The 22,000-nt window shown below is 36.5% G+C and overlaps 1 protein-coding gene and 1 long non-coding RNA gene across 2 annotated transcripts; both read left to right on the forward strand.

Moving 5' to 3' along the window:
- Positions 1–1,209: 1,209 nt before the first annotated feature.
- On the forward strand, positions 1,210–13,633 carry LOC121884445 (NACHT, LRR and PYD domains-containing protein 3-like; the record flags this gene model as incomplete). Its single annotated transcript, XM_042393262.1, has 9 exons — positions 1,210–1,249; positions 3,054–3,348; positions 4,609–6,667; positions 7,894–8,064; positions 9,013–9,186; positions 10,413–10,586; positions 11,166–11,339; positions 12,641–12,814; positions 13,462–13,633. Coding segments are annotated over exons 2-9 (3,384 nt in total), but the record flags the coding sequence as incomplete, so codon positions are not given.
- A 754-nt stretch (positions 13,634–14,387) lies between these two features.
- Positions 14,388–18,080, forward strand: LOC121884566. Its single transcript, XR_006092366.1, has 3 exons — positions 14,388–14,488; positions 15,868–16,041; positions 16,937–18,080. It is a non-coding gene; the product is annotated as an uncharacterized LOC121884566 (long non-coding RNA).
- Positions 18,081–22,000: the final 3,920 nt, after the last annotated feature.

Genomic DNA, 22,000 nt, shown 5'->3' on the forward strand with positions numbered 1-22,000 from the left:
TGAGACACAATCATATTTCCGGCCCGTGTTTCCTCTTTCTTTCCAGCTTGACCATAGGGCAGCTCTGATTGAGACGTGACGTCATGTGACGCAGCCTGTGCGCCTCCCCTTTAATACTGTCCCCCAGAAACAGATTGAAAAGTTATTTTTAGGTTTTTTCATTAAGTCGGCTCCTCTGAGGTTTGTTTCCACCAGGAAAAGAAAAAAATACACGCATGTTAAAAATAGAAATACTCACACTAAATCAAAGTTATGGCATACAGTAATAAGTTTCTTTGGGTATTCTTATTTTTAGATTTAATGATTTTTTTTTCTTTTTTTGGCAGAAGTGAGCTTCCATACACGAACAATTTATAGCCAAAGTCACCTGCAGATTAAAGAACCAATGATTTATTTTTATTTTTGGACAACATACTGTATATTTTATGTAAATGAACTTTAAAAAGTTTGAGTTGCAGATGGAAATCTGCATTTCTCCCTGTTTCTATTTGTGATGACAAAATGGAAACTTTAACTGTTGAAGCAGTAAAAAAAATTGAAAAATTGTGAGATGGAATATAATAAATGCATTAAAAAATCAAATACCAACATTTCAAATTATTCAAAAATTTAAAATAAATTTTGCTTTTTAATTTTAAAACTATTTTATCATTTGAAGACAAAACAAAATATTTTTTACTTTTTACTTTGAGTTGTATGAAGTACATTTTTATGTCTATGTAGTTACTTTTCAGATGAAGATTTAACACAATGGATAATATAACAAGCTTTTAAAATACAACACATTGTTAAAGATGAAACCAGTGGTTACAAAAAGCAGTGTGTAGTCAGTAAATGTTCAAATGATCCAATATTTCACCAAAAATCAAAGACTATCCTGTTTGTTCAGTCGATTTCCTGCATGTGGAAAATAAGGTGCAAGTTTAAAAACTGTTGTCTGGTGGAACAACAACTAATTAACTAATGAACTGGAAATTCAAAGTGGTATAATGTATAGATTTTAGTTACTTTACATTTAGCTGTGAATAAGCAGAGGTGGAAATTCAAAGTTGGAAAACTCAAAGGCAAAATTTAAATGGTCACACACTCACACACACACACACACACACACACACACACACACACACCTTCCAGTAAAGATGAAGGGGGGGGGAGTTAACAGGGAGGAAGTAAAGGAGGAAGTCTGTTCTTCAGACTCCATTTTAAAGTCAACAGAGCAGAAGGAGGAAAACAGCAAGTCTGAGGCAGAGTGAGTGTTAATATAAATTAATATTAGGGCTGCAAACAATGATTATTGTCATTATTGATCAATCTGCTGATTATTTTTCAGATTAATTGTTTAGTTGATTAAACTGTGTCAGCAAAATATGAAATCACAGTGTTAACGTCTTTAAACATTGTTTCCTCTTTTCTTTTCCTGGTTTCTGTGTCCTCACAGTGACATGGCACACTGGTGCACTCACAATAGAGAGAAGTCACAGTTAAGAACGACACATGTTTATCTGAAATCTGCTTGCTGGATTTAAAGCAAAGTCCAAGTTTATCTGTTTGATGGCTAGAAAATACACATGGTTGTAGTCAAAGGGATAGTTTGGATTTTTTGAAGTGGGGTTGTATGAGGTATTTATCCATAGTCAGTGTATTACCTGCAGTAGATTTGGGTTGGCACGCTTTCAGTTTTGAGAAGAGACATTAGGCAATGTATTGCTGTGGTTGGGGCCAGAAGCAAAACATATTTAAACATCTAAAAAAAAAGGCCCACCTAAAAAAATCAATGTAAACTAATAAGAAGCTACTAAGTTGAGAGGAAGGACTGGGTTTATTATACTGTATATGTGTATGTCTCCAGTGTTACTGGTTTACCTATCAGAGTCCAGAAAGTGAATGTTTTGGAGGAAGAGGAAGACAGGGTCTAATTTCCAGCTGTCTGTCCATGAAGAGTGACCGGTCTAAAGTTGATCCTCCAGTCTTCAGTAATGAAGCTGGACCCTCAGACACAAAGTAAAAGACTGTTTCTACTGTAAACTGACCTGAAGATGATTCAGTGTTGAAACATAATTTAAAAAACAAACACCACTGACTGACAACCCTCACTCTACTACAATCATCTCCATCAGTTATTAGTGAGAGTTTGAAGATCTTCTGCAGCAAGTTTAGCCATCCACGTATAAATTGGCAGCAAAGCTGTGCAGCTCATAAAAATATCTGTAAATGATTCAGTCAAACTACATGCATGCATCACACTCTACAAACAAATTGTGAATTTACAGGAGATAAATGTTTAGGATGTGTGTCATATTCATTCACAGAGTTTACACATTTAGAAGTTCAAATCTCTCACATCTGTTTTCAGCTGTAGATACAAAAAGAAGCACAGACCCCATATTCATAGTGTGTATGTTTTCTTGTTATTTGGTATTTAAACACTTATTTGTGAAAATGTTGTAAAAGTACAATATCAGCTGAAACAATGAAGACCTTGAGGTGGGTTCAGCATTAGCAGTTAGAGACAAAAAAGGCCCAGTTCTGATACAAATGGGGATTTAACAGAGTTTAATTTTTAATTAATGACTAAATCACATATGTAGCCTACTGCTAAAATCCTGTGGTTTGTTCTTTTTGTTTTCACACCAGCAAAAACAAACCAACCAAAACATGTAATACACCAGAGTGCACTGAACAACTGAACAGGTGAGTTGTGAAAGCAGATGACTAACTGGACCTTGTGGTGAGATTGCTGTGTTGACTATTGTTTAAAATTGAACTTTTATTCTCAACATTTAAGCAGAAAAATGTAAATTTTAAAACTTACATTTCCATAACAACTAAAAAAACTCATTCTGATAGAAAGCTCCAGAACAGCTTCTGAGTAGACTTGTGGTGAGACATTTTTACTGAAGATCCTCTTGAGTTTCTCTGACACTTAAACAACTGTGGCCAAACTGGGCTTTTTTTGTCAAATGAGTCAGATCCAGTAGACACAGAATGAGTCTCTACTGGCAGACAGACAGAAACACAACTGTTCTCTTATTAATGTTCTCTGATTTTACCAGAGAGCCAAGATGACGGAGATGGACCTCCTTAACATTATGGATGATTTAAGAGACAATGAATTTGAGAACTTCAAGTGGTCCCTGAAGTATGAAAAGGTGACAACAAAAGGACAAAAGGACATCCCACCCATCAAAGAGAGCCAGCTGTCGAAGGCAGAGAGGCGGGACGTGGTGGATCTGATGGTGCAGAAATATGAATTTGCTGGAGCTGTGGAGGTGATCAAGAGCATTTTAAAAAAGATCAGCAGAAATGATCTGGTGAGGGAGTTGCCAAACATCGGCTCAGGAGCAGAAGGTCAGTCGCAGGAAGAGACAAACATCAGAGACATCACATTCAGACAGCAGATCTGTGAGGAAAACAGCCTGTGTCTTTATATTTTTCATCATTCATCAGTCCACACAGTATTTGGACAGTTATACAAACTCATTTTTGTTCTTCAGGCTCTGTGCTTCAGCACATTGAATTTAAAATAAAATAATTGATACTACATTAAAGTCTTGGCTTTAATTTTAGTAGGTTTACATCAACATAGAAAGAACTGTGTGGGAGATATAGACCTTTTAACACATAGTGCCTAAATTACAGGGATTCAAAAGTAATGGGACAGATACACATGAAATCAGACTAAATGATCATATAACGACACAGACATAAGTACATGACCAACAGACACTGGCGGCTCAAGAGACATTCAGTACTTCCTGGAGGCTGATTTCATAACGTGGGTAATTTGGGGGGTCGTCATTGGATTTTTGAAATTTTGTAACTGTGGAAAACATGAATGAACTCTTGTCAGGTGTGTTCAATTTACTGTACAGTTCCTCAAGATATATTTTGTTGAGGATTGCTTCATGTTTTAAGTTTATTCAACATTATTTCCACACTGTTAAAGTTAATTAGCTTCACAAAGTCAATTTTTGTTTCTCTCTCTCATCTGGCAAGACTCAGTGTGCATTTATGTAGAAGAGTTATTGGTCAACTCAACACTTGTTGTTGGCCTTTGTTTATAGATGAATTTCGGTTGTAGGTGGAATTAGACAAGGCACCATTACTGCAGTGGTGCATCACTTTTAAACTTGCATATAATACTGTAATGTATGTAAGCGCTTTTACAAAGAAATCTGTCCAAAAGCCTGTAGAACCAATTATTTCATCCCTGTATGTAAAGTTCAACTAAAACTGAAACATACATGATCATCTAGATGTCTAAATAAGTTGGTTTCCAAGACTTTACATTTTACTGTTTATTGAATTCAGACAAATTCATGTTGTGAGGAAAAGTTCTGACTAAGACACACAGAGCAAAACAGAACAAAAAGTCAGGACCAATAAACGTCTTCTATCAATAATACTGATATAAGAAAGGCACGCTTCGAGAATAAGGTCAGTGTAAAGGAGAAATCTGATCACCAATTTGTTGCATGTACACACTGATTTACAGTAACCAGGTAACTACTCTGCACATTAACATGTTCCCTGATGACCCACGTAACCTGGTTTCTCTGAGTAACCTGATTATGATAGATGTTCAAATCTGTTTTTTTTCTCTTTCAGCAGATAGTGGTCTGCAGGAAGTTTTATATATATATAAGTTAAGTCTGAGGAGGAGATGTCAGCGTGTGACTGAAGGAACTGATGAAGCAGGAAGTGAAACCCTCCTCAACAGGATCTACACTGAGCTCTACATCACAGAGGGAAAGACTAAAGAGGTTAATACCCAACATGAGGTGTGGCAGCTTGAAACAGCTTCCAAGATTGAGACCCTCCATGACACTCCAATCAAGTGCTGTGACATCTTTAAAGTCTTACCCAATCAACAGAAACATATCATTAAAGTTGTTCTGACGAACGGTGTCGCTGGTGTAGGAAAAACCTTCTCAGTACAGAAGTTCACTCTGGATTGGGCAGAGGGTTTGGTAAACCAAGATGTCAGTCTGGTGATTCTGTTTTCGTTCAGGGAGCTGAACTTTATCAAAGATGAGCAGTACAGTCTTCTCATGCTGATCCATGAATTCCATCCAACATTACAGAAGGTCACAGCAGAGGATCTCCATGACTGTCAAGTTTTGTTCATCTTTGATGGCCTGGATGAAAGCAGACTTTCACTGGATTTCAAGAATAGGAAGGCTGTGTCTGATGTCACACAGAAGTCATCAGTCAATGTACTGTTGACAAGCCTCATCAATGGGAATCTGCTTCCCTTGGCTCTTGTTTGGATAACTTCCCGACCTGCAGCAGCCAATCAAATCCCTCTTACATGTGTTGACAGGGTAACAGAAGTACGAGGCTTCACTGATGCCCAGAAGGAGGAGTACTTTGGGAAGAGATTCGGTGATGAAGAGCTGTCCAGCAGAATCATCTCACACATCAAGACATCCAGGAGCCTCCACATCATGTGTACCATCCCAGTATTCTGCTGGATCATTGCTACAGGTCTGGAACACATGTTGACTACAGACCAGAGAGGAGAGCTGCCCAAGACCCTGACTGACCTGTACTCACTCTTCCTGCTGATTCAGACAAAGAGAAAGAAGCACAAGTACGATGAGGGACATAAGACGAGTCAACAGGAGCTGACGGAGGCTGACAGGGAAGTTCTTCTGAAGCTGGGGAGGCTGGCATTTGAACATCTGGAGAAAGGAAACATCATGTTCTACCAAGAAGACCTGGAGCAGTGTGGTCTTAATGTCACAGAGGCCTCAGTGTTATCAGGAGTTTGCACAGAGATCTTCAAAAGAGAGAATGTGATCTTCAAGAAAACAGTCTACTGCTTTGTTCATCTGAGCGTTCAGGAGTTTCTGGCTGCAGTCTACATGCACCACTGTTTCAACAACAACAACGCTGACTTACTGGAGGACTTCCTGGGAGAAGAGATAAAACTCAGGCAGTCAAAACCAGAGTCTTTCCTTGAGAAGACTTCTTCTAGTTTCAGAAACAATGACTGTGACCCATCTGATAATAATCATTACCACCCATCCCTGGATAGCACATACATGAGAAAGAAGTACAAAAACAGGAAATCAAAACGAAAGTCTTTCCTCAAGAAGATTACTGCTTTTTTTAGAAGCAATGATAGGCATGATGATGATGCTGATGATAATGATGATAGAACTGATGTTGATGATGACAGACATGATAACCATTACCCATCCCTGGATGTCTTCCTGATGGGAGCCTTGGAGAAATCTCTAAAAAGCAAAAATGGCCACCTGGACCTGTTTGTTCGCTTCCTTCATGGCCTCTCTCTGGAGTCCAACCAGAGTTTCTTAGGAGGCCTGCTGGGTCTGACAGAAAAAGGTCCAGAAATCATCCAGAGAGTCATTGACAACCTGAAGAAGATGGACATGTACAAAATCTCTCCTGACAGAAGCATCAACATCTTCCACTGTCTGATGGAAATGAATGACCGCTCAGTACATCAGGAGATCCAAGAGTTCCTGAAGTCAGGGAACAGATCAGAGAAAGAACTCTCTGAGATCCAATGCTCAGCTCTAGCCTACATGCTGCAGATGTCAGAGGAGGTTCTGGATGAGTTGGACTTGGAGAAGTACAACACATCAGAGGAGGGAAAACGGAGACTGATCCCAGCTGTGAGGAACTGCAGAAAGGCTCAGTAAGTCCAGATGTTATTAGCATTATAAATCAGTTATAGATCAGTAGTTTAGTTCTTCAAATATAAATAATATAAAAATCTTATTATTGTTCGAACACTGCTTTACTTGTTATAGCCAAAATAATAACTCAGTTACATTTAGTCATAGATGTTCTTGAGCTGTTTCAAATGTTGTGAGTAGAAATCATGTTAGAAAAAATGTAAGTTAATGAACACTGTTATTCTATTGATTTATAGTAATTATTGGATATTACAGTTTTTTCTTCTATAAATCTTCCTTTGGGTGACAGAGGTGTCATTCAAACCTGGTAAAACAAATAAAGGACCTTAGAGGTTGTGGCTGAGGTATTATTACAGCAGCATTTTATCACAACCTATATCAGTATTCCACAGTTATCAGTGAATGCAGTAAAGTTATTATTACATTAGTAGGTTCTTTAAATAATATATAATCAAACAGACAGTTTTTTACCACTAAGATATAAGAGTTTAAAATAAGGTCTGTATCATTTTCCAAAGGTGATTTCTGAAATCAGAGAGAATTGCCTTCATCATCATGTTTTTCCTAATGGTTTATTAGCCATTTCATAGTGAGCATGGGGGATCAGCAAATCAGCAAACTGATTCAGTGATGTCAGTTATACAACAGTATCTAAAGTTTTCTAACATTAACCAACATTAGCCTCTGTAAACTACTGGTCATATGAGACAAACCCCCTGAATGTGTTGAACCGAGCAATGGAGCTATTGGAGATATGGTGAGAAGAGGTGTCTGAATGATGCCTGCATCTTAGTGCAAGCTATTTAAAGGTAGGTGGAACCACCTGACATGGATGTTGCAATCACAAGCCAATCAGGATTGCCTTAATGAGATAAATGTTTCTGAGGAATACACAAGGGGCATCATGACACATCGAAACTAATACTTTGAATGAGAACTGCAAAGTCAGTGGTTCAAAACTGGAGATTGACCTTTGTTGCATGTCATTCCCTGTCTCTCTCTCCTCTTCTTTCCTGTTATCTCTCAACTGTCGCTTTCCATTAAAGGAATGAAATGCCCCAGAAAAAAATTTAATTAAAAAAAAAAGATTAGGTGAACCACTGATGTGAAAAGCAAATGTTAATAAAATAGGCAATGTAAAACTGTTTTGTCATCAAATGCATGAAGTAAATATAAAGTGTCTTCTTTCATAATAAGATATGTTGTAATATATGTGTCATGGCAGGCTTTCTCACTGTGGACTCTCAGAGACTCACTGTGAAGTTGTGGCCTCAGCTCTGAAGTCCAATCCCTCCCATCTGAGAGAACTGGATCTGAGTTACAACCCCCTGTATGATTCAGGAGTGACGCTTTCTGCTGGACTGGAGAGTCCAAGCTGTAGACTGGAGACTCTAAAGTCAGTTCACTGGCTGTCTGTTACTATTGTTGATACATAACTTGCATCCATGAAGTTAATTTCCTTTTTTCCATATTTTCATTTTTTTTAATGTTCAGAGTTAGGTAGTTTATTTCTATATATTCAAATTAAATCCTTCACTGAAGTTTCAAATGTTTAGTTCATACATTTTTGGGATTTGCCTGAGCACAAATCTGTAGAATTTAAAATTTTCAGGAATTCAAAATCCAGTCTTGTTCTTTCTAAAAAGTTACACATATCAAGTTAGTATCTTTGTGTCTCTTCAGTGTTTCCTTGCTGAGCTGCAGTGGAGGGATCATAACTCAAAGTGGGGATTTTGTATTAAATAGTCTGTAACTTTGAGACAAATAAATCAAGTGGGTGTCTAGCAGACTGTCAAAGCCTCATATTAGCTTCAGCTGAACTTATGAACTCATTTCCTACAGTGTAGCTGTGTTAGGAAGAGACCACTTCACAGTTGTATGGGCAGAAGGAATGATTACTGGCACCAATAACATTTTAATTACACATACCTACTAAACTATGAAATACAGGAAAAAGAGGTCATGTAATAAATATTTAAAGGTTTTCAGTCAAACATATCTGATTTCATATTGATCCTTTAATTACAGACTTGACTGAATTCAGCAGCATTTTATGAATCAGTGTTGACATGAATATGTGTCTGAATGTTGTGGTGATATTTGGATGATATCTGTAGAAGGCTGACATTATGATGATCCACAATAACACAATGACAAAGTCACTCTACTCATTTTAGTGAAAAACTCATTGATGAGGACATAGTAATGTTGAACTACACCTTAAAAACCTGAACACATCTGATTGGATTATAAATGTATTTAATGTATACATGGATTATAAATGTATTTAATTGATTATAAATGTATCTAATAAATGTATTGACATAGTTTATTCTTTATTCAGATTGTGTTGGTGCGGTTTGTCAGAGATCAGCTGTGCTTCTCTGGCCTCAGCTCTTAAGTCCAACCCCTCTCATCTGAGAGAGCTGAATCTGAGTAACAACAAGCTGCCGGATTCTGAAGTGGAACAACTGTGTGATTTTCTGGAGAGTCCATACTGTAGACTGGAGACTCTGAGGTCAGTTCACTGACTGTCTGTTACTATTGTTGATGTTTATATTTACCAACTGAACTTAATTTATGTACATACATAACTTGCATCCATGAAGTTAATTTCATTTTTTTCCACCTTTTCATTTTTTACTGTTCAAAGTTTAATCTGTAGTTATAAAAGATGACTGATAATGTTTATCATTTTTTAGATCTTCTCAACTAATATCTGTTTACTTGATGAAGATCACATTTTTTTGGCTTATGTTAATTTTAATGTGTTTTAGTGAATAATGTCTGATCATTGATATTGATCCTTCAGAACACACACACACACACACACACACACACACACACACACACACACACACACACACACACACAGAGGGACACAGAGAGATCAATGCAGGTGTTTAAAGTGTTGTTTATGAATCAGTGTTGATATGATTATATATCTGAATGTCATGGTGACATTTGGATGATGTCTGTAGAAGGCTGACATTATGATGATCCACAATAAATCACTCTACTCATTTTAGAGAAAAGTTGATTGATTAGGACATAGTAATGTTGAGCTACACCTTTAAAACCTGAGTACATATGATTGGACTATAACTGGATTTATGTGTCTGGATGTTTATTTAATAGGATTTGAAATTGAGAGACAATCAACATTGGACAATTGCCTTAAAATGTTGCCATATTCAGATAATCTCATCTTCTACTTATATGACACCCTCTAACAATAACCTCTCTGTCTTATGAAAGTTTCAAGACCAGCTGGGAAAATGACATAGGTATACAAATACCAGATGACATATGGGAAGAAAGTCTTTCTTTCTCTCTCTTTCTCTCTTTATTTTATTTTATTTAATTACTTACTACTTTCATTTTTAATCTTATTTTCTCTTTTTGGTTTGTTTGTTCCTGATATTGTTCCAGGTCTTAAGGTACAATCCTATATTTTTTGTATCATTTGCTCTATATCTGTAAAAATACGTAAATATGATCGTATAATGCTTTCATCTATCTGCTAAAGCAAGGAATCTCTGTCTATGAGTGAATTTGGTGCAATGTGGACATGCAGCACAATAAATATTAATAAATTTAAACTCTCAATAAACAAGCCATCAGGCACACACTCTGCAGCAGTGGGGCAGGGCTTCTAGGCTCTGTGTAATAATCCATTAAATGTATTTAATGGATTATAAATGTATTAACTAAATGTATTTATATAATTTATTCTTTATTCAGATTGTGTTCCTGCAATTTGTCAGAGATCAGCTGTACTTCTCTGGCCTCAGCTCTGAAGTCCAACCCCTCCCATCTGGGAGAGCTGGATTTAAGTAAAAACAAGCTTCAGGATTCAGGAATGAAGCTGCTGTGTGATTTTCTGGAGAGTCCACACTGTAGACTGGAGACTCTGAGGTCAGACACCATTTTTTGCTTCTGTTAATATGATTTGAAAGTTGTGGTGACACTAAACTGCAGACATAAAGTTGATATTATGCTGATCCACACTGAGTATCTTCATGGTAAGTCTATTTTCTTCTTTGGTGGTTTAGTACATTGACTGTGTCAGAGCAATATTGAGCTGCACATTTAAACCTTAATCTAACTAGAAAAATCCTACATTGGATAATTCACTCTGAACCTCTGACACTTTTGGTCTTCACATTAAATTTCAACTTCATGTTGGATTTCATTCTTTAAATTTAAACCAAATAACTCAATCAGACAGCAACAAATATAGCAGGTAATGAAAGTCCATGTGTTGCTTTATGGGATTTCATTCATGTTTCATGTGATGCAGGTCTCTTATTATTCTTGCTTAACTGTTTTGCACTTGTAGGCCTAAAAAATATAGATGTGACATGTTTTAGTCTTTTTGCAGTTTTACTTGTGTTTGACTGCACCTTCTTCAGCTCTGAACAGATGGAAGAAATGTTGAATGATTTCAAGCATGAACTTTGCCTTCTAAAGTGACACCATTTATTCTTTATTAAGATTGAGTGACTGCAGTTTGTCAGAGATCAGCTGTGCTTCTCTGGTCTCAGCTCTGAAATCCAACCCCTCCCATCTGATAAAGCTGGATCTGACAGACAACAAGCTGCAGGATTCAGACGTGAAGCAACTGTGTGAACTTAAGGAGAATCAACACTGTACGCTGGAGACTCTGGGGTCAGTTCACTGACTGTCTGTTACTATTGTTGATATAAATATTTAACAACTGAACCTAATTTATTTACATTAATAACTTACTTCTATGAAGCAAGTACTTCATTTTTTACTGTACAAAGTTTAGTCTGCAGTTATAAATGACTGATTCATAAAGAAACTGTAGAAAATCAGCTGTGCAGTTGTTAAAGTAAATTAAGTTTACTTGCTGAAGGAGAAATAAAATATTCTTTAATGTGTTGTAATGTTTGATCATTGATATTGATCCTTCAGAACACACACACAAACAGAGGGACACAGAGATCAATATTGATCCTTCAGAACACACACTCACACACACACTCACACACACACACAGACGAACACAGAGAGATCAATGCAGGTGTTTAAAAGTATTTTTTATGAATCAGTGTTAACATGAATGTGTCTGAATGTTGTGGTGACATTTGGATGATGTCTGTAGAAGCAGTGTTTCCCGAAGGTTGACAGCTTTGGGGCAGCAGGGTGGGGGTTCCTATGGTGGGTCCTATGGGGGGGGGGTCATATGAAAAACTCAACACACTCATCAGCCAGACATTTCTCCATTCATTCTCTGTTAAATTGCTGGCCTAGTCAGGTTAGGCTAACGTGTTTAACTTTTCTGCAACTACGCATGCTCATTTACACACACACATACACGCACTGCCTTATTCCTTAATGGAGCTACGCTATTCTTGTACCTTTCACGTAGATGTCCTTTGAAGAATGGAGAGTGGGAGGATGATTCAAAACAATTCCCCAATAACATAGGGTGTTATTGTGCTCGCACAGTATGTGAGTGAAAATCATTGGTAGCCCATTGATATTAATGATCGTGTGAAATTTTAGCAGCAGCACTCATAATTTTGGGATAGCATTCATGTTTTTTTAAATCTGCATAAGGATGAAGCCCCTGCAAGTGATGCAAGTCTTTTATTATTGTTGCTCAACTGTTTTGCACATGTAGGCCTAAAAATGATAGATCTGTCATGTTTTAGTCTTTTTGCATTTTTACTGGTGTTTGCCTGCATAATATGAGTATGTATAGATGGAGTCACTGGTGGAGCTGCAGAGTTTAAGATGTGAAGTCACTACATCTTTATTGAAATAGCACCATATTGTCATTAATAATAATGAGAGCTCTTTTTCACTCTTTGTATTTGAGTTTTTAACTTGCATTTTTTAAACTTCTACATTCTAAACCTTCTTCAGCTCTGAACAGATTATTAAACATTGAAAGATTTCAAACGTGAACTTTGTCTTCTAAAGTGACATTTTTTATTCAGATTGAGTGACTGCAGTTTGTCAGAGATCAGCTGTGCTTCTCTGGTCTCAGCTCTGAAGTCCAACCCCTCCCATCTGACAGATCTGGATCTGAATAACAACAAGCTGCAGGATTCTGATGTGGAACAGCTGTGTGATTTTCTGGAGAGTCCACACTGTAGACTGAGGACTCTGAGGTCAGTTCACTGACTGTCTGTTACTATTGTTGATCTTAATGCTAAGCACATTTTTTTCTCCATATTTTCATTTTTTTTTTACTGTACAAAGTTTAGTCTGTAGTTATAAAAGATGACTGATTTTTGAACAAACTGTAGAAAATGTCCACTGTTAGTTGTTAAAGTAAATTAACGTTTATATTTTTGGTAAAGAATCATCTGTATACAGAAGATCCTCTCAAATAATATCTGTTTTAAATTGATCAAGTTTACCTGATGCGGGAGAGATATTTCTTTATTGTATTCTTTAATGTGTTTTAGTGAATGTCTGAACACTGATATTGATCCTTCAGAACACACACACACACACACACACACACACACACACACACACACACACACGGACACAGGGAGATCAATGCAGGTATGTTTAAAGCATTTTTTATGAATCAGTGTTGACATGATTATATGTCTGAATGTCATGGTGACATTTGGATGATGTCTGTAGAAGGCTGACATTATGATGATCCACAATAAATCACTCTACTCATTTTAGAGAAAAGTTGATTGATTAGGACATAGTAATGTTGAGCTACACCTTTAAAACCTGAATACAAATGATTGGACTATAACTGGATTTTTATCTACATAATTTATTCTTAATTCAGATTGGAGCGCTGCGGTTTGTCACAGATCAGCTGTACTTCTCTGGTCTCAGCTCTGAAGTCCAATCCTTCCCATCTGTTAGATCTGGATCTGAGTGGAAACAAGCTGCAGGATTCAGATGTGAAGCAACTGTGTGATTTTCTGGAGAGTCCACACTGTAGACTGGAGTATCTGAGGTCAGTTCACTGACTGTCTGTTACTATTGTTGATCTTAATGTTTAACAACTGAACCTAAATTATGTACATACATAACTTACATCCATGAAGTTAATTTCCTTTTTTCCATATTTATTTTTTTATTGTACAAAGTTTAGTCTGTAATTATAAAAGATTACTGATTCTTACAGAAACTGTAGAAAATATATGTTGTTAGTTGTTAAAGTAAATTATTGTTTATCGTTTTTGGTAAAGAGTCACATCTGTATACAGAAGATCCTCTCAACTAATATCTATTTTAAATTGATAAAGTTTACTTGATGAAGGAGAAATATTTCTTTATTATATTCTTTAATGTGTTTTAATGAATAATGTCTGATCAGTGATATTGATCCTTCAGAACACACACACACATACACAGACGAACACAGAGAGATCAATGCAGGTGTTTAAAGTATTTTTTATGAATCAGTGTTGACATGAATATGTGTCTGAATGTTGTGGTGACATTTGGATGATGTCTGTAGAAGGCTGACATTATGATGATCCACAATAACACAATGACAAAGTCACTCTACTCATTTTAGTGAAAAGCTCATTGATTAGGACATAGTAATGTTGAACTACACATTTAAAACCTGAACAAATCTGATTGGACTATAAATTGATTTTTATCTACATCATTTATTCTTTATTCAGATTGTGGGACTGCAGTTTGTCAGAGATCAGCTGTGCTTCTCTGGTCTCAGCTCTGAAGTCCAACCCCTCCCATCTGAGAGAGCTGAATCTTAGTGACAACAAGCTGCAGGATTCAGACGTGAAGCTGCTGTGTGATTTTCTGGAGATTCCACACTGTAGACTTAAGTATTTGGGGTCAGACACCATTTTTTATTTCTGTGCTCAGATTAATATGATGTTAAGGTTGTGGTGACACTAAACTGCAGACATAAAGCTGATATTATGCTGATCCACACTGAGTATCTTAAGAGTGAAGTCTATTTTCTTCTTCAGTGTGTCAGAGCAATGTTGAGCTGCATTTACAACCTTCATATAGCAAGAAAAATCCTACACTGGATAATTCACTCTGAACCTCTTAAACACTGTTTTTTGTCGTTTATATATGACAATTTTTAACCTGCATCCTGTTAGGTTCGAGTCTTTGGAGTTTCCATCTTCTAAACTTTAGGGCTGGACACAAAAACAGATTTTTTAAAATCACAATTCTTATTTGAATGATCAATAATCGATTCTTGAAATCCAGAGATTGATCTTTGCTTTTTGCCTTTACTCAGGAAACATATACATGTGCACTGCGTTGTGTGTATGCAGTGGTTAATTGTTGTAAATGGTTCAGTTAGAGCAGCATGATGTGTAAAATGTCAACTTTGTGGAAATTGAATTATTTCAATGTGCAGAAAAATCTTATTTTAATTTTAAAAGTAACGTAGATGCTAGCTGCTATATTAACTGACTTGAGTCACCACAGTCCTGTAAACCGTGATGTGAATAGATTCAGTCTGTGGACCCGCCGTAGTTTACGGAACTCAGGATGGTCAGCTGACTCTGGCTGTCTCATAGGGGATCTAGAGATCACATCTACAAGAGGAACAGACTGAAAAAAGACTCCACACACTCGGTTTGTGTTTGTTTACGAGGTATTATCTCTGACTATGAGATGTGAAAACAGCCAACTGTCTGCAGGCATCAGACTGATGTCGACACAAATACAAACAGTGCAGATTAACTAATGAGTAGACTTTCAGTTTCTGCTGTCTGTGCTCAAAGTGACGAAGTTGAAACAGCAGGTAGTGGCAGTCCATGTATTGCTTCATGGGATAGCATTCATGTTTTTTTTTAAATCTGCATAAGGATGAAGCCCCTACAAGTGATGCAAGTCTTTTATTATTGTTGCTCAACTGTTTTGCACATGTAGGCCTAAAAATGATAGATCTGTCATGTTTTAGTCTTTTTGCATTTTTACTGGTGTTTGCCTGCATAATATGAGTAAGTATAGATGGAGTCACTGGTGGAGCTGCAGAGTTTAAGATGTGAAGTCACTACATCTTTATTGAAATAGCACCATATTGTCATTAATAATAATGAGAGCTCTTTTTCACTCTTTGTATTTGAGTTTTTAACTTGCATTTTTTAAACTTCTACATTCTAAACCTTCTTCAGCTCTGAACAGATTATTAAACATTGAAAGATTTCAAACGTGAACTTTGTCTTCTAAAGTGACATTTTTTATTCAGATTGTGGTGCTGCAGCTTGTCAGAGATCAGCTGTGCTTCTCTGGCCTCAGCTCTGAAGTCCAACCCCTCCCATCTGATAGTGTTGGATCTGAGCTACAACAACTTGCAAGATTCAGATGTGAAGCTGCTGTCTGATCTTAAGGAGAGTCCACACTGTAGACTGGAGACTCTGAGGTCAGTTGCGAGTTGGAGTCAGTCTGTGCTGGTTTCAGTACTATTGTGTTAAACACAGTATCAAAGCAAAGATCCAGTATTTTGGTGAACCTCCAATCTTCTCAGTGGCTGCTTTCCTCAATGAAGTTGTGAGGGGAGAATGGTGACAGGCTACAGGATTGGACAGAGAGAGAGAGACAGAGAGAGAAAACAGTCAGCCCATCAGATCAGCCAGAAGCTTGTTGTGATCATGTGTTTGAGTTGATGTGAAGACGACTGTTGTGTTCCTGTCTGCAAGAAATAAAGCTGCATTACAGCTGACAGCCTTACAAGATGTATAGAGACAGTGGTCCTCATCATCAAACTGTCGTACCATCAAATCTGATCTGACAGCATTTGTTTTCTCATTTTAACACTAAAGAATTGATCAGTTCATCTTTGTCTCTTTGTCAGAGATCAGTCTGACTGAAGCCTGCAAATCACTATGAACCATCATTACATTTAGTAGCCATGTGGTCTTTATACAGGCCAGAACCTCTGCTGAAGTCCAGGCATCACAGATCTTCAAATCCCAGAGATTTTGTAGCTTTTAAACTTTGATAACAGTTGACATTTATCAACAGTAAATCCATCAGTAAACTGATGAGTCTGTGTTTCTGCGGTAATGATGTGTTCATGACTCTCAGCAATTTACTTCCTCTGTGTACTTCAGTGAAATCTGCAGAGTAAACAGACTTGATACCAAAAGTCTCTGCAGGTCTACGAGCTTGGAGCTCAGTGTGTTCACTCCAACACATAAACATGAGAGCTGAAAGGAAACTAGCTATGCTAGTATAAAGCAGCACATCCAGTATAAAGCTATGCTTCTTAGTAAACACTGATTTATGACCTCTGTTGTTTCTTCTTCTCTCATCAGATGGTGATGATCTCTGTAAGAGTGTGGGTGAACATCCAGGATTGTGTGTTGAGAGAGGATCAGCTGTATCCTGATCCACCTGGACTGGATTCTGGATCTGGATTTTGTCATCTTCACTCAAGTCTCTTAACTGACTATAAACTGAACAGTTAAATCAGGATTTTGTTGAAATCAGCACTTTACAGATTAGTTATACAAATTTTCCATCTTATCTTAAAAGATGAAAAAAAAAAAGGTGTTATAAGTCAGACTTTGACCCTGGGCCTATATTTATCAAGTGTCTCAGAATCGCACTGAGAGTTAAGAGGACTAAAACTAATTTATGAAGCAGAAGAGAATTTACTCTGAATGTTAGCAGGGGAGGGATGACTCCTGGGAGAGAGTGAGATGATGTTGTTTTACCACAGTGAGAGCAGCAAAATAGAAATAATGATGATGTCTTATCGTTTCCTCACCATCTCAGCGGGAAATATTAAACAGTGGTAATTATGTGTATAGGCAGGTAACCAGGCAGGTAACTTACCAAGGTTATGTAACAAAACTATGATGCCAAAATTCATTATAAGATGATATTCACAAACTGTAAAGAAAGCCCAGTCCTATTTTCACCATTAAAACATATTAAAATAACATATATTAAACTAGCACAGAACCCTGGTGCTTTTCAGACTTTGATCTAAAACCAGGAAAAGGGATCATATTACTCCATTTCTATCATCACTTCACTGGTTACGTTTGTTTTAGGATTGATTTGAAAGATTTGATTGATTACTTTTAAAGGCTCTTCGTGGCTCCAGATTAAATTTCAGAGTTGCTCTGTGTGTAAATATTAAAGGTATAGGTATCTAGCTTTTATATGCAAAAACATGATGTCAAAATTAATAGTTTATATCTCATAACGATATTTAACAAGTCATTTGCATTAAGCTGTAAGTAAACACTGGTAAGCCAATCTGGTGGCTTTAACAATAACTATTTAATTTAAAGTTGTAGATGAGATAATTTGATTCAACTGCGTAATCCAGCCCTATCCAATCACATCCATTACATCTTGTTTTCAACATTAGTGCAGTAAAAGAAAAAAAGATTAGAGAAAAAGTCCAAAAACTGAAAACAGATTTGTGTATCAGAACTTTGTTTTTTCTTCTTTCCTCTCCCATTAATCATCTCACGACCCCTCAGAGGGGCCCGACCCCTAGGTTGGGAACAACAGTACTAAACTGTATATAAAGTAGTTGAAACTAGCTCCACCTCGAGCAGCTACAACAGTAACATGCTGCTTACACACTGATGCTTCAGTATTAACAATCTAATGATGCCATGTACGATAAATTAATGCAGAGAAAGTAATGGTTCGGTCCCTCTGACTGATATATTAACTACATCAAATTCATAATACATTTGTACTTTTACTGTAGTAGTATTTTTAATGCAGGACTTTTACTTGTAATGGAATATTTTTACATTACTGTATTGGTACTTTTACTGAAGTAAATAGACCACAAAGACAACAACTCCATTTTTGTTCATTTATTTCTCCAAAATTATTTGTTACGTTTCTGTACAAGTCATTTTTATGACACTCCTCCTGCATTGAACCTGAACATCTTAAACCCGGCCTCCTGCTGTTTTTTTTTGTCTTCATGTCTGACAGACATACATCCATCCTGCTCTGCACACAAACACCAACTCTATATTCATCATCATCATCATCATCATCATCACAGCTGCTCCTCAGTTTATCAATCTGTTGGCCACAAACAACAGGACAGTCAGGTGGTGGTGGTGGTGGTGGTGGTGGTGGGGGAGGGGGGGGCGAGAGGCTGAGGCAGTAACACTGGAAGAGTTTGTCCCACAGAAACATTTAAAACTGCACCAGGAAACTTATGGACCCAAACAGAAGCAAGGAGTTATTGAACAAAGGAGAAATAGCTCTACAGTTCCCCCTAAACAACTCTTGGACTAGAGCTGAAATGATTAGTCGATTTATCAATTAGTCAGTTGACAGAAACGTAGCAACAATTTTTTAAAGCCAAAATGCCAAAATTTCACAGCTTCCAGCTTTTCAAAAGTGAATATTTATAGTGAATGTATTTGCTGGTTTTCTTTGTCTTTGTCAGACAAAACAAGACATTGTGGGAATTGGTATGGGCATTTTAAACCATTTTCTGATATTTAATTTATCAATTATAACATAATCGTTGAAGCCCTACATTGGACTGAAACGTGACAGAAAATTAACTATTTTGATAATCAATTGTTTTGATCGTTTTTTAGAAAAAAATGCCAAACATTCCCTTGTCCCAACTTCTGTTTTTTTTTAATCTCATTGTGAACATAATATTTTGGGGTTTTGGACTGTTTGTCGGACAAAACAAAAGAAGAGCTGCAACAATGAGTTGATTCATCGATTAGTTGCCAAATATTAAATTAATTGCCAACTATTTTGATAATCAATTATGCTTTTGAGTCATTTTTTGAGAAAAAATTCTCTGATTCTAGCTTCTTAAATGTGAATATTTCCTGGTTTCTTTAGTCCTTCCTTTAGTATGACAGTAAACTGAATATCTTTGGGTTGTGGACAAAACAAGACATTTGAGGATGTCATCTTGGGCTTTGGGAAGCGTGATCGACAGATTTCACTATTTTCTGACATTTCATGGACCAAATAACTTATCGATTAATAATAGTTGTTAGTTGCAGCTCAAAAAACAAAACATTTGAAGACGTCATTCAACTAAATCTTATACACTGGTGCTTTCGTACATTAATTGTAGAAATATTGCTGATTAAATTTCTAACCACTGACTAATCAATTAATCATTTCACCTCCACAAGAAAATATCCCAAAAATATTCTGTTGATTTTGACAACATGAAGACACAAATAGAGACCCTGATGTCAGTTTCCAGACTGTCAGTAAACAGTTTACAGTACGATCGAGATTTATCCCGATTATGATTTGATCCACAATATGACGTCTACATGGAACCTGGTTCTTCATTTCCTACAGAGAACGATCAGAAACCTGGATGTGTCACATTTCTTTCTGAAACTCCAGTTTGTGTTATTATCTTTACATGTGCAACACATAACCTGGAAACTCCAACTTCTACCAACGTTATCGACTCTCCACACAAGTTCTCTTTTGGCCAAACGGGCGAATCTACAGCATCGACTCTTCTCTCTGTTGCAGCCACAGGAGGTATTCAGACTTAAATCTTACCCAGTGCAGCTTTAATTGGCAGATATAACACAAGTAAGGAATGGTCAGCACTGATTGAAACTCATTTAAAAAATAATAAAAGCATTTTTTTTTTAAAAAAAAAAGGAAAAAAAGAAAGTTGGCAATAAGAAATCTCACTGTTCAAATATTTCTTGAGGGTTTGAGGATCAGGAGAAAAACTGCAGATTCCTACCAGAACATTTCCCTCCACACAAATCAAAAACAACATTTTAGGTGATGTGTTTTTCACCCTGAATGTCTTTTAGCGTCCCCACATGGGATTAAAGTCCAGCATGATGTCCTGTAGTGCTGCGTCAGCGGAGGGGGAAATTAAAAAAGGAACATTTTCCAGCTTCCACTCTGGATTCCCGCTCTCTCCTCCCTGTTCTCATTCATCTCTTAATGTCAGCATTTGCACAAATATGGGGAACAAACTTTTTTTTTTTTTTTAACAAGTCTACTTTTTCTTCCCCACCCAAACATTCTTTTACTATCAGTGCAAATGAGGTAGACATGACAACTAAAGACAGCATCAGATCACACACAGATCGACTTTCTGCAGCAGTGATGGAGTCACGTGACAGGAGACACACTTCAAGAGATCTCACATCAGTTATTTATCACGGCTGGAGAAAGCGACCAGATGATTGTTTATTTTCTACCTATTCGGACTGTGCTAAATCAAATGATGAGGTGTTTTTATTTAGAAAAAGAGGAGTGGGGCTTTTTTGTTGTTGATTTTTGGGAAAGTCTTTCGCACTGTGTCAAAAGAGTGCAAAAAAATAAAAATAGTCTTTATTTTACAGGTCCCTTAATTTTATACAAATTTCAGAGTAATTTGAAGGTATTGAAAAGTAATTATTAGGAGATTTTACAGAGTAAGGGGAGCAAATTGATATAAATTAAAGGAAAAGCAGGGAAAAAGTGTTATGTTGGTTTAGTTGGTTGTTATATTTGGGATCATAGTTGTAAATTAGCAAAGACTCTTAATAAATTAAACTCTCTGACAGAAAATACTTTGTTTTCAGTGTAGTTTTGTGTGTCAAACCATATATTAGAATATTGTTTTTTTTTTTTATCCAATAATTTCCTTAAAGTAGCTGCTGTGTAACTGTTGATTCTCAGGACATTTCTTATGTGATTTGATGGTATACAGGAAATAAGAGACAGCCTATAATATGCTAACATGTAGTTTGACACAAAACTACACAGTGAACACCAAATTTTTCTGTCAAACTAAATATATAAACACAAATATAATGACCAACTAAATCGACTTAACACTTTTTTCTGATTTTTCTTAAGAATTTGTACCAAATTGCACTCTCTCTCTCTCTGTAAAATGACCTTAAAAATTAACCGTTAAATACCCACAAATTATTCTGAAAATTACTTTAAAATTAAAGGAACTTTAAAATAAAAACACGGCACCGAATGTAGTGAAAATCTGGGAATGCGACTATGGACGCTCCACATTTTAATACTGGCTCAAAAATAATAATAAAAAAAAAAGAATAAAAATAAAAAAGTAGAATGCAGCCCTGCCCAGTAGACTCTTCCCCTGAGACCTCGACAGGAATGCTGGGAAAGGTAGTCCTTTTGTCCTCCTTAAAAACATTAATATTGGTTTTTTTTTTGTTTTTTTTAATAGCTCTATCACAGTAACATTGCGCGTATTCCCCACCTAGTGGTCAAAATTGGCAATTACATTAAAAAAAAAAAAAAACTTAAAAATTAGCATACAACATAAATATTACAACTGCAGTAGTAGTAATAATAATGATAGCATCTATTTGTCTGCATCTATTACAAATTGGTATGACTCACGTGACAAAATA

Source organism: Thunnus maccoyii, chromosome 18 (genome assembly GCF_910596095.1).
Source record: "Thunnus maccoyii chromosome 18, fThuMac1.1, whole genome shotgun sequence".
Taxonomy (NCBI): domain Eukaryota; kingdom Metazoa; phylum Chordata; class Actinopteri; order Scombriformes; family Scombridae; genus Thunnus; species Thunnus maccoyii.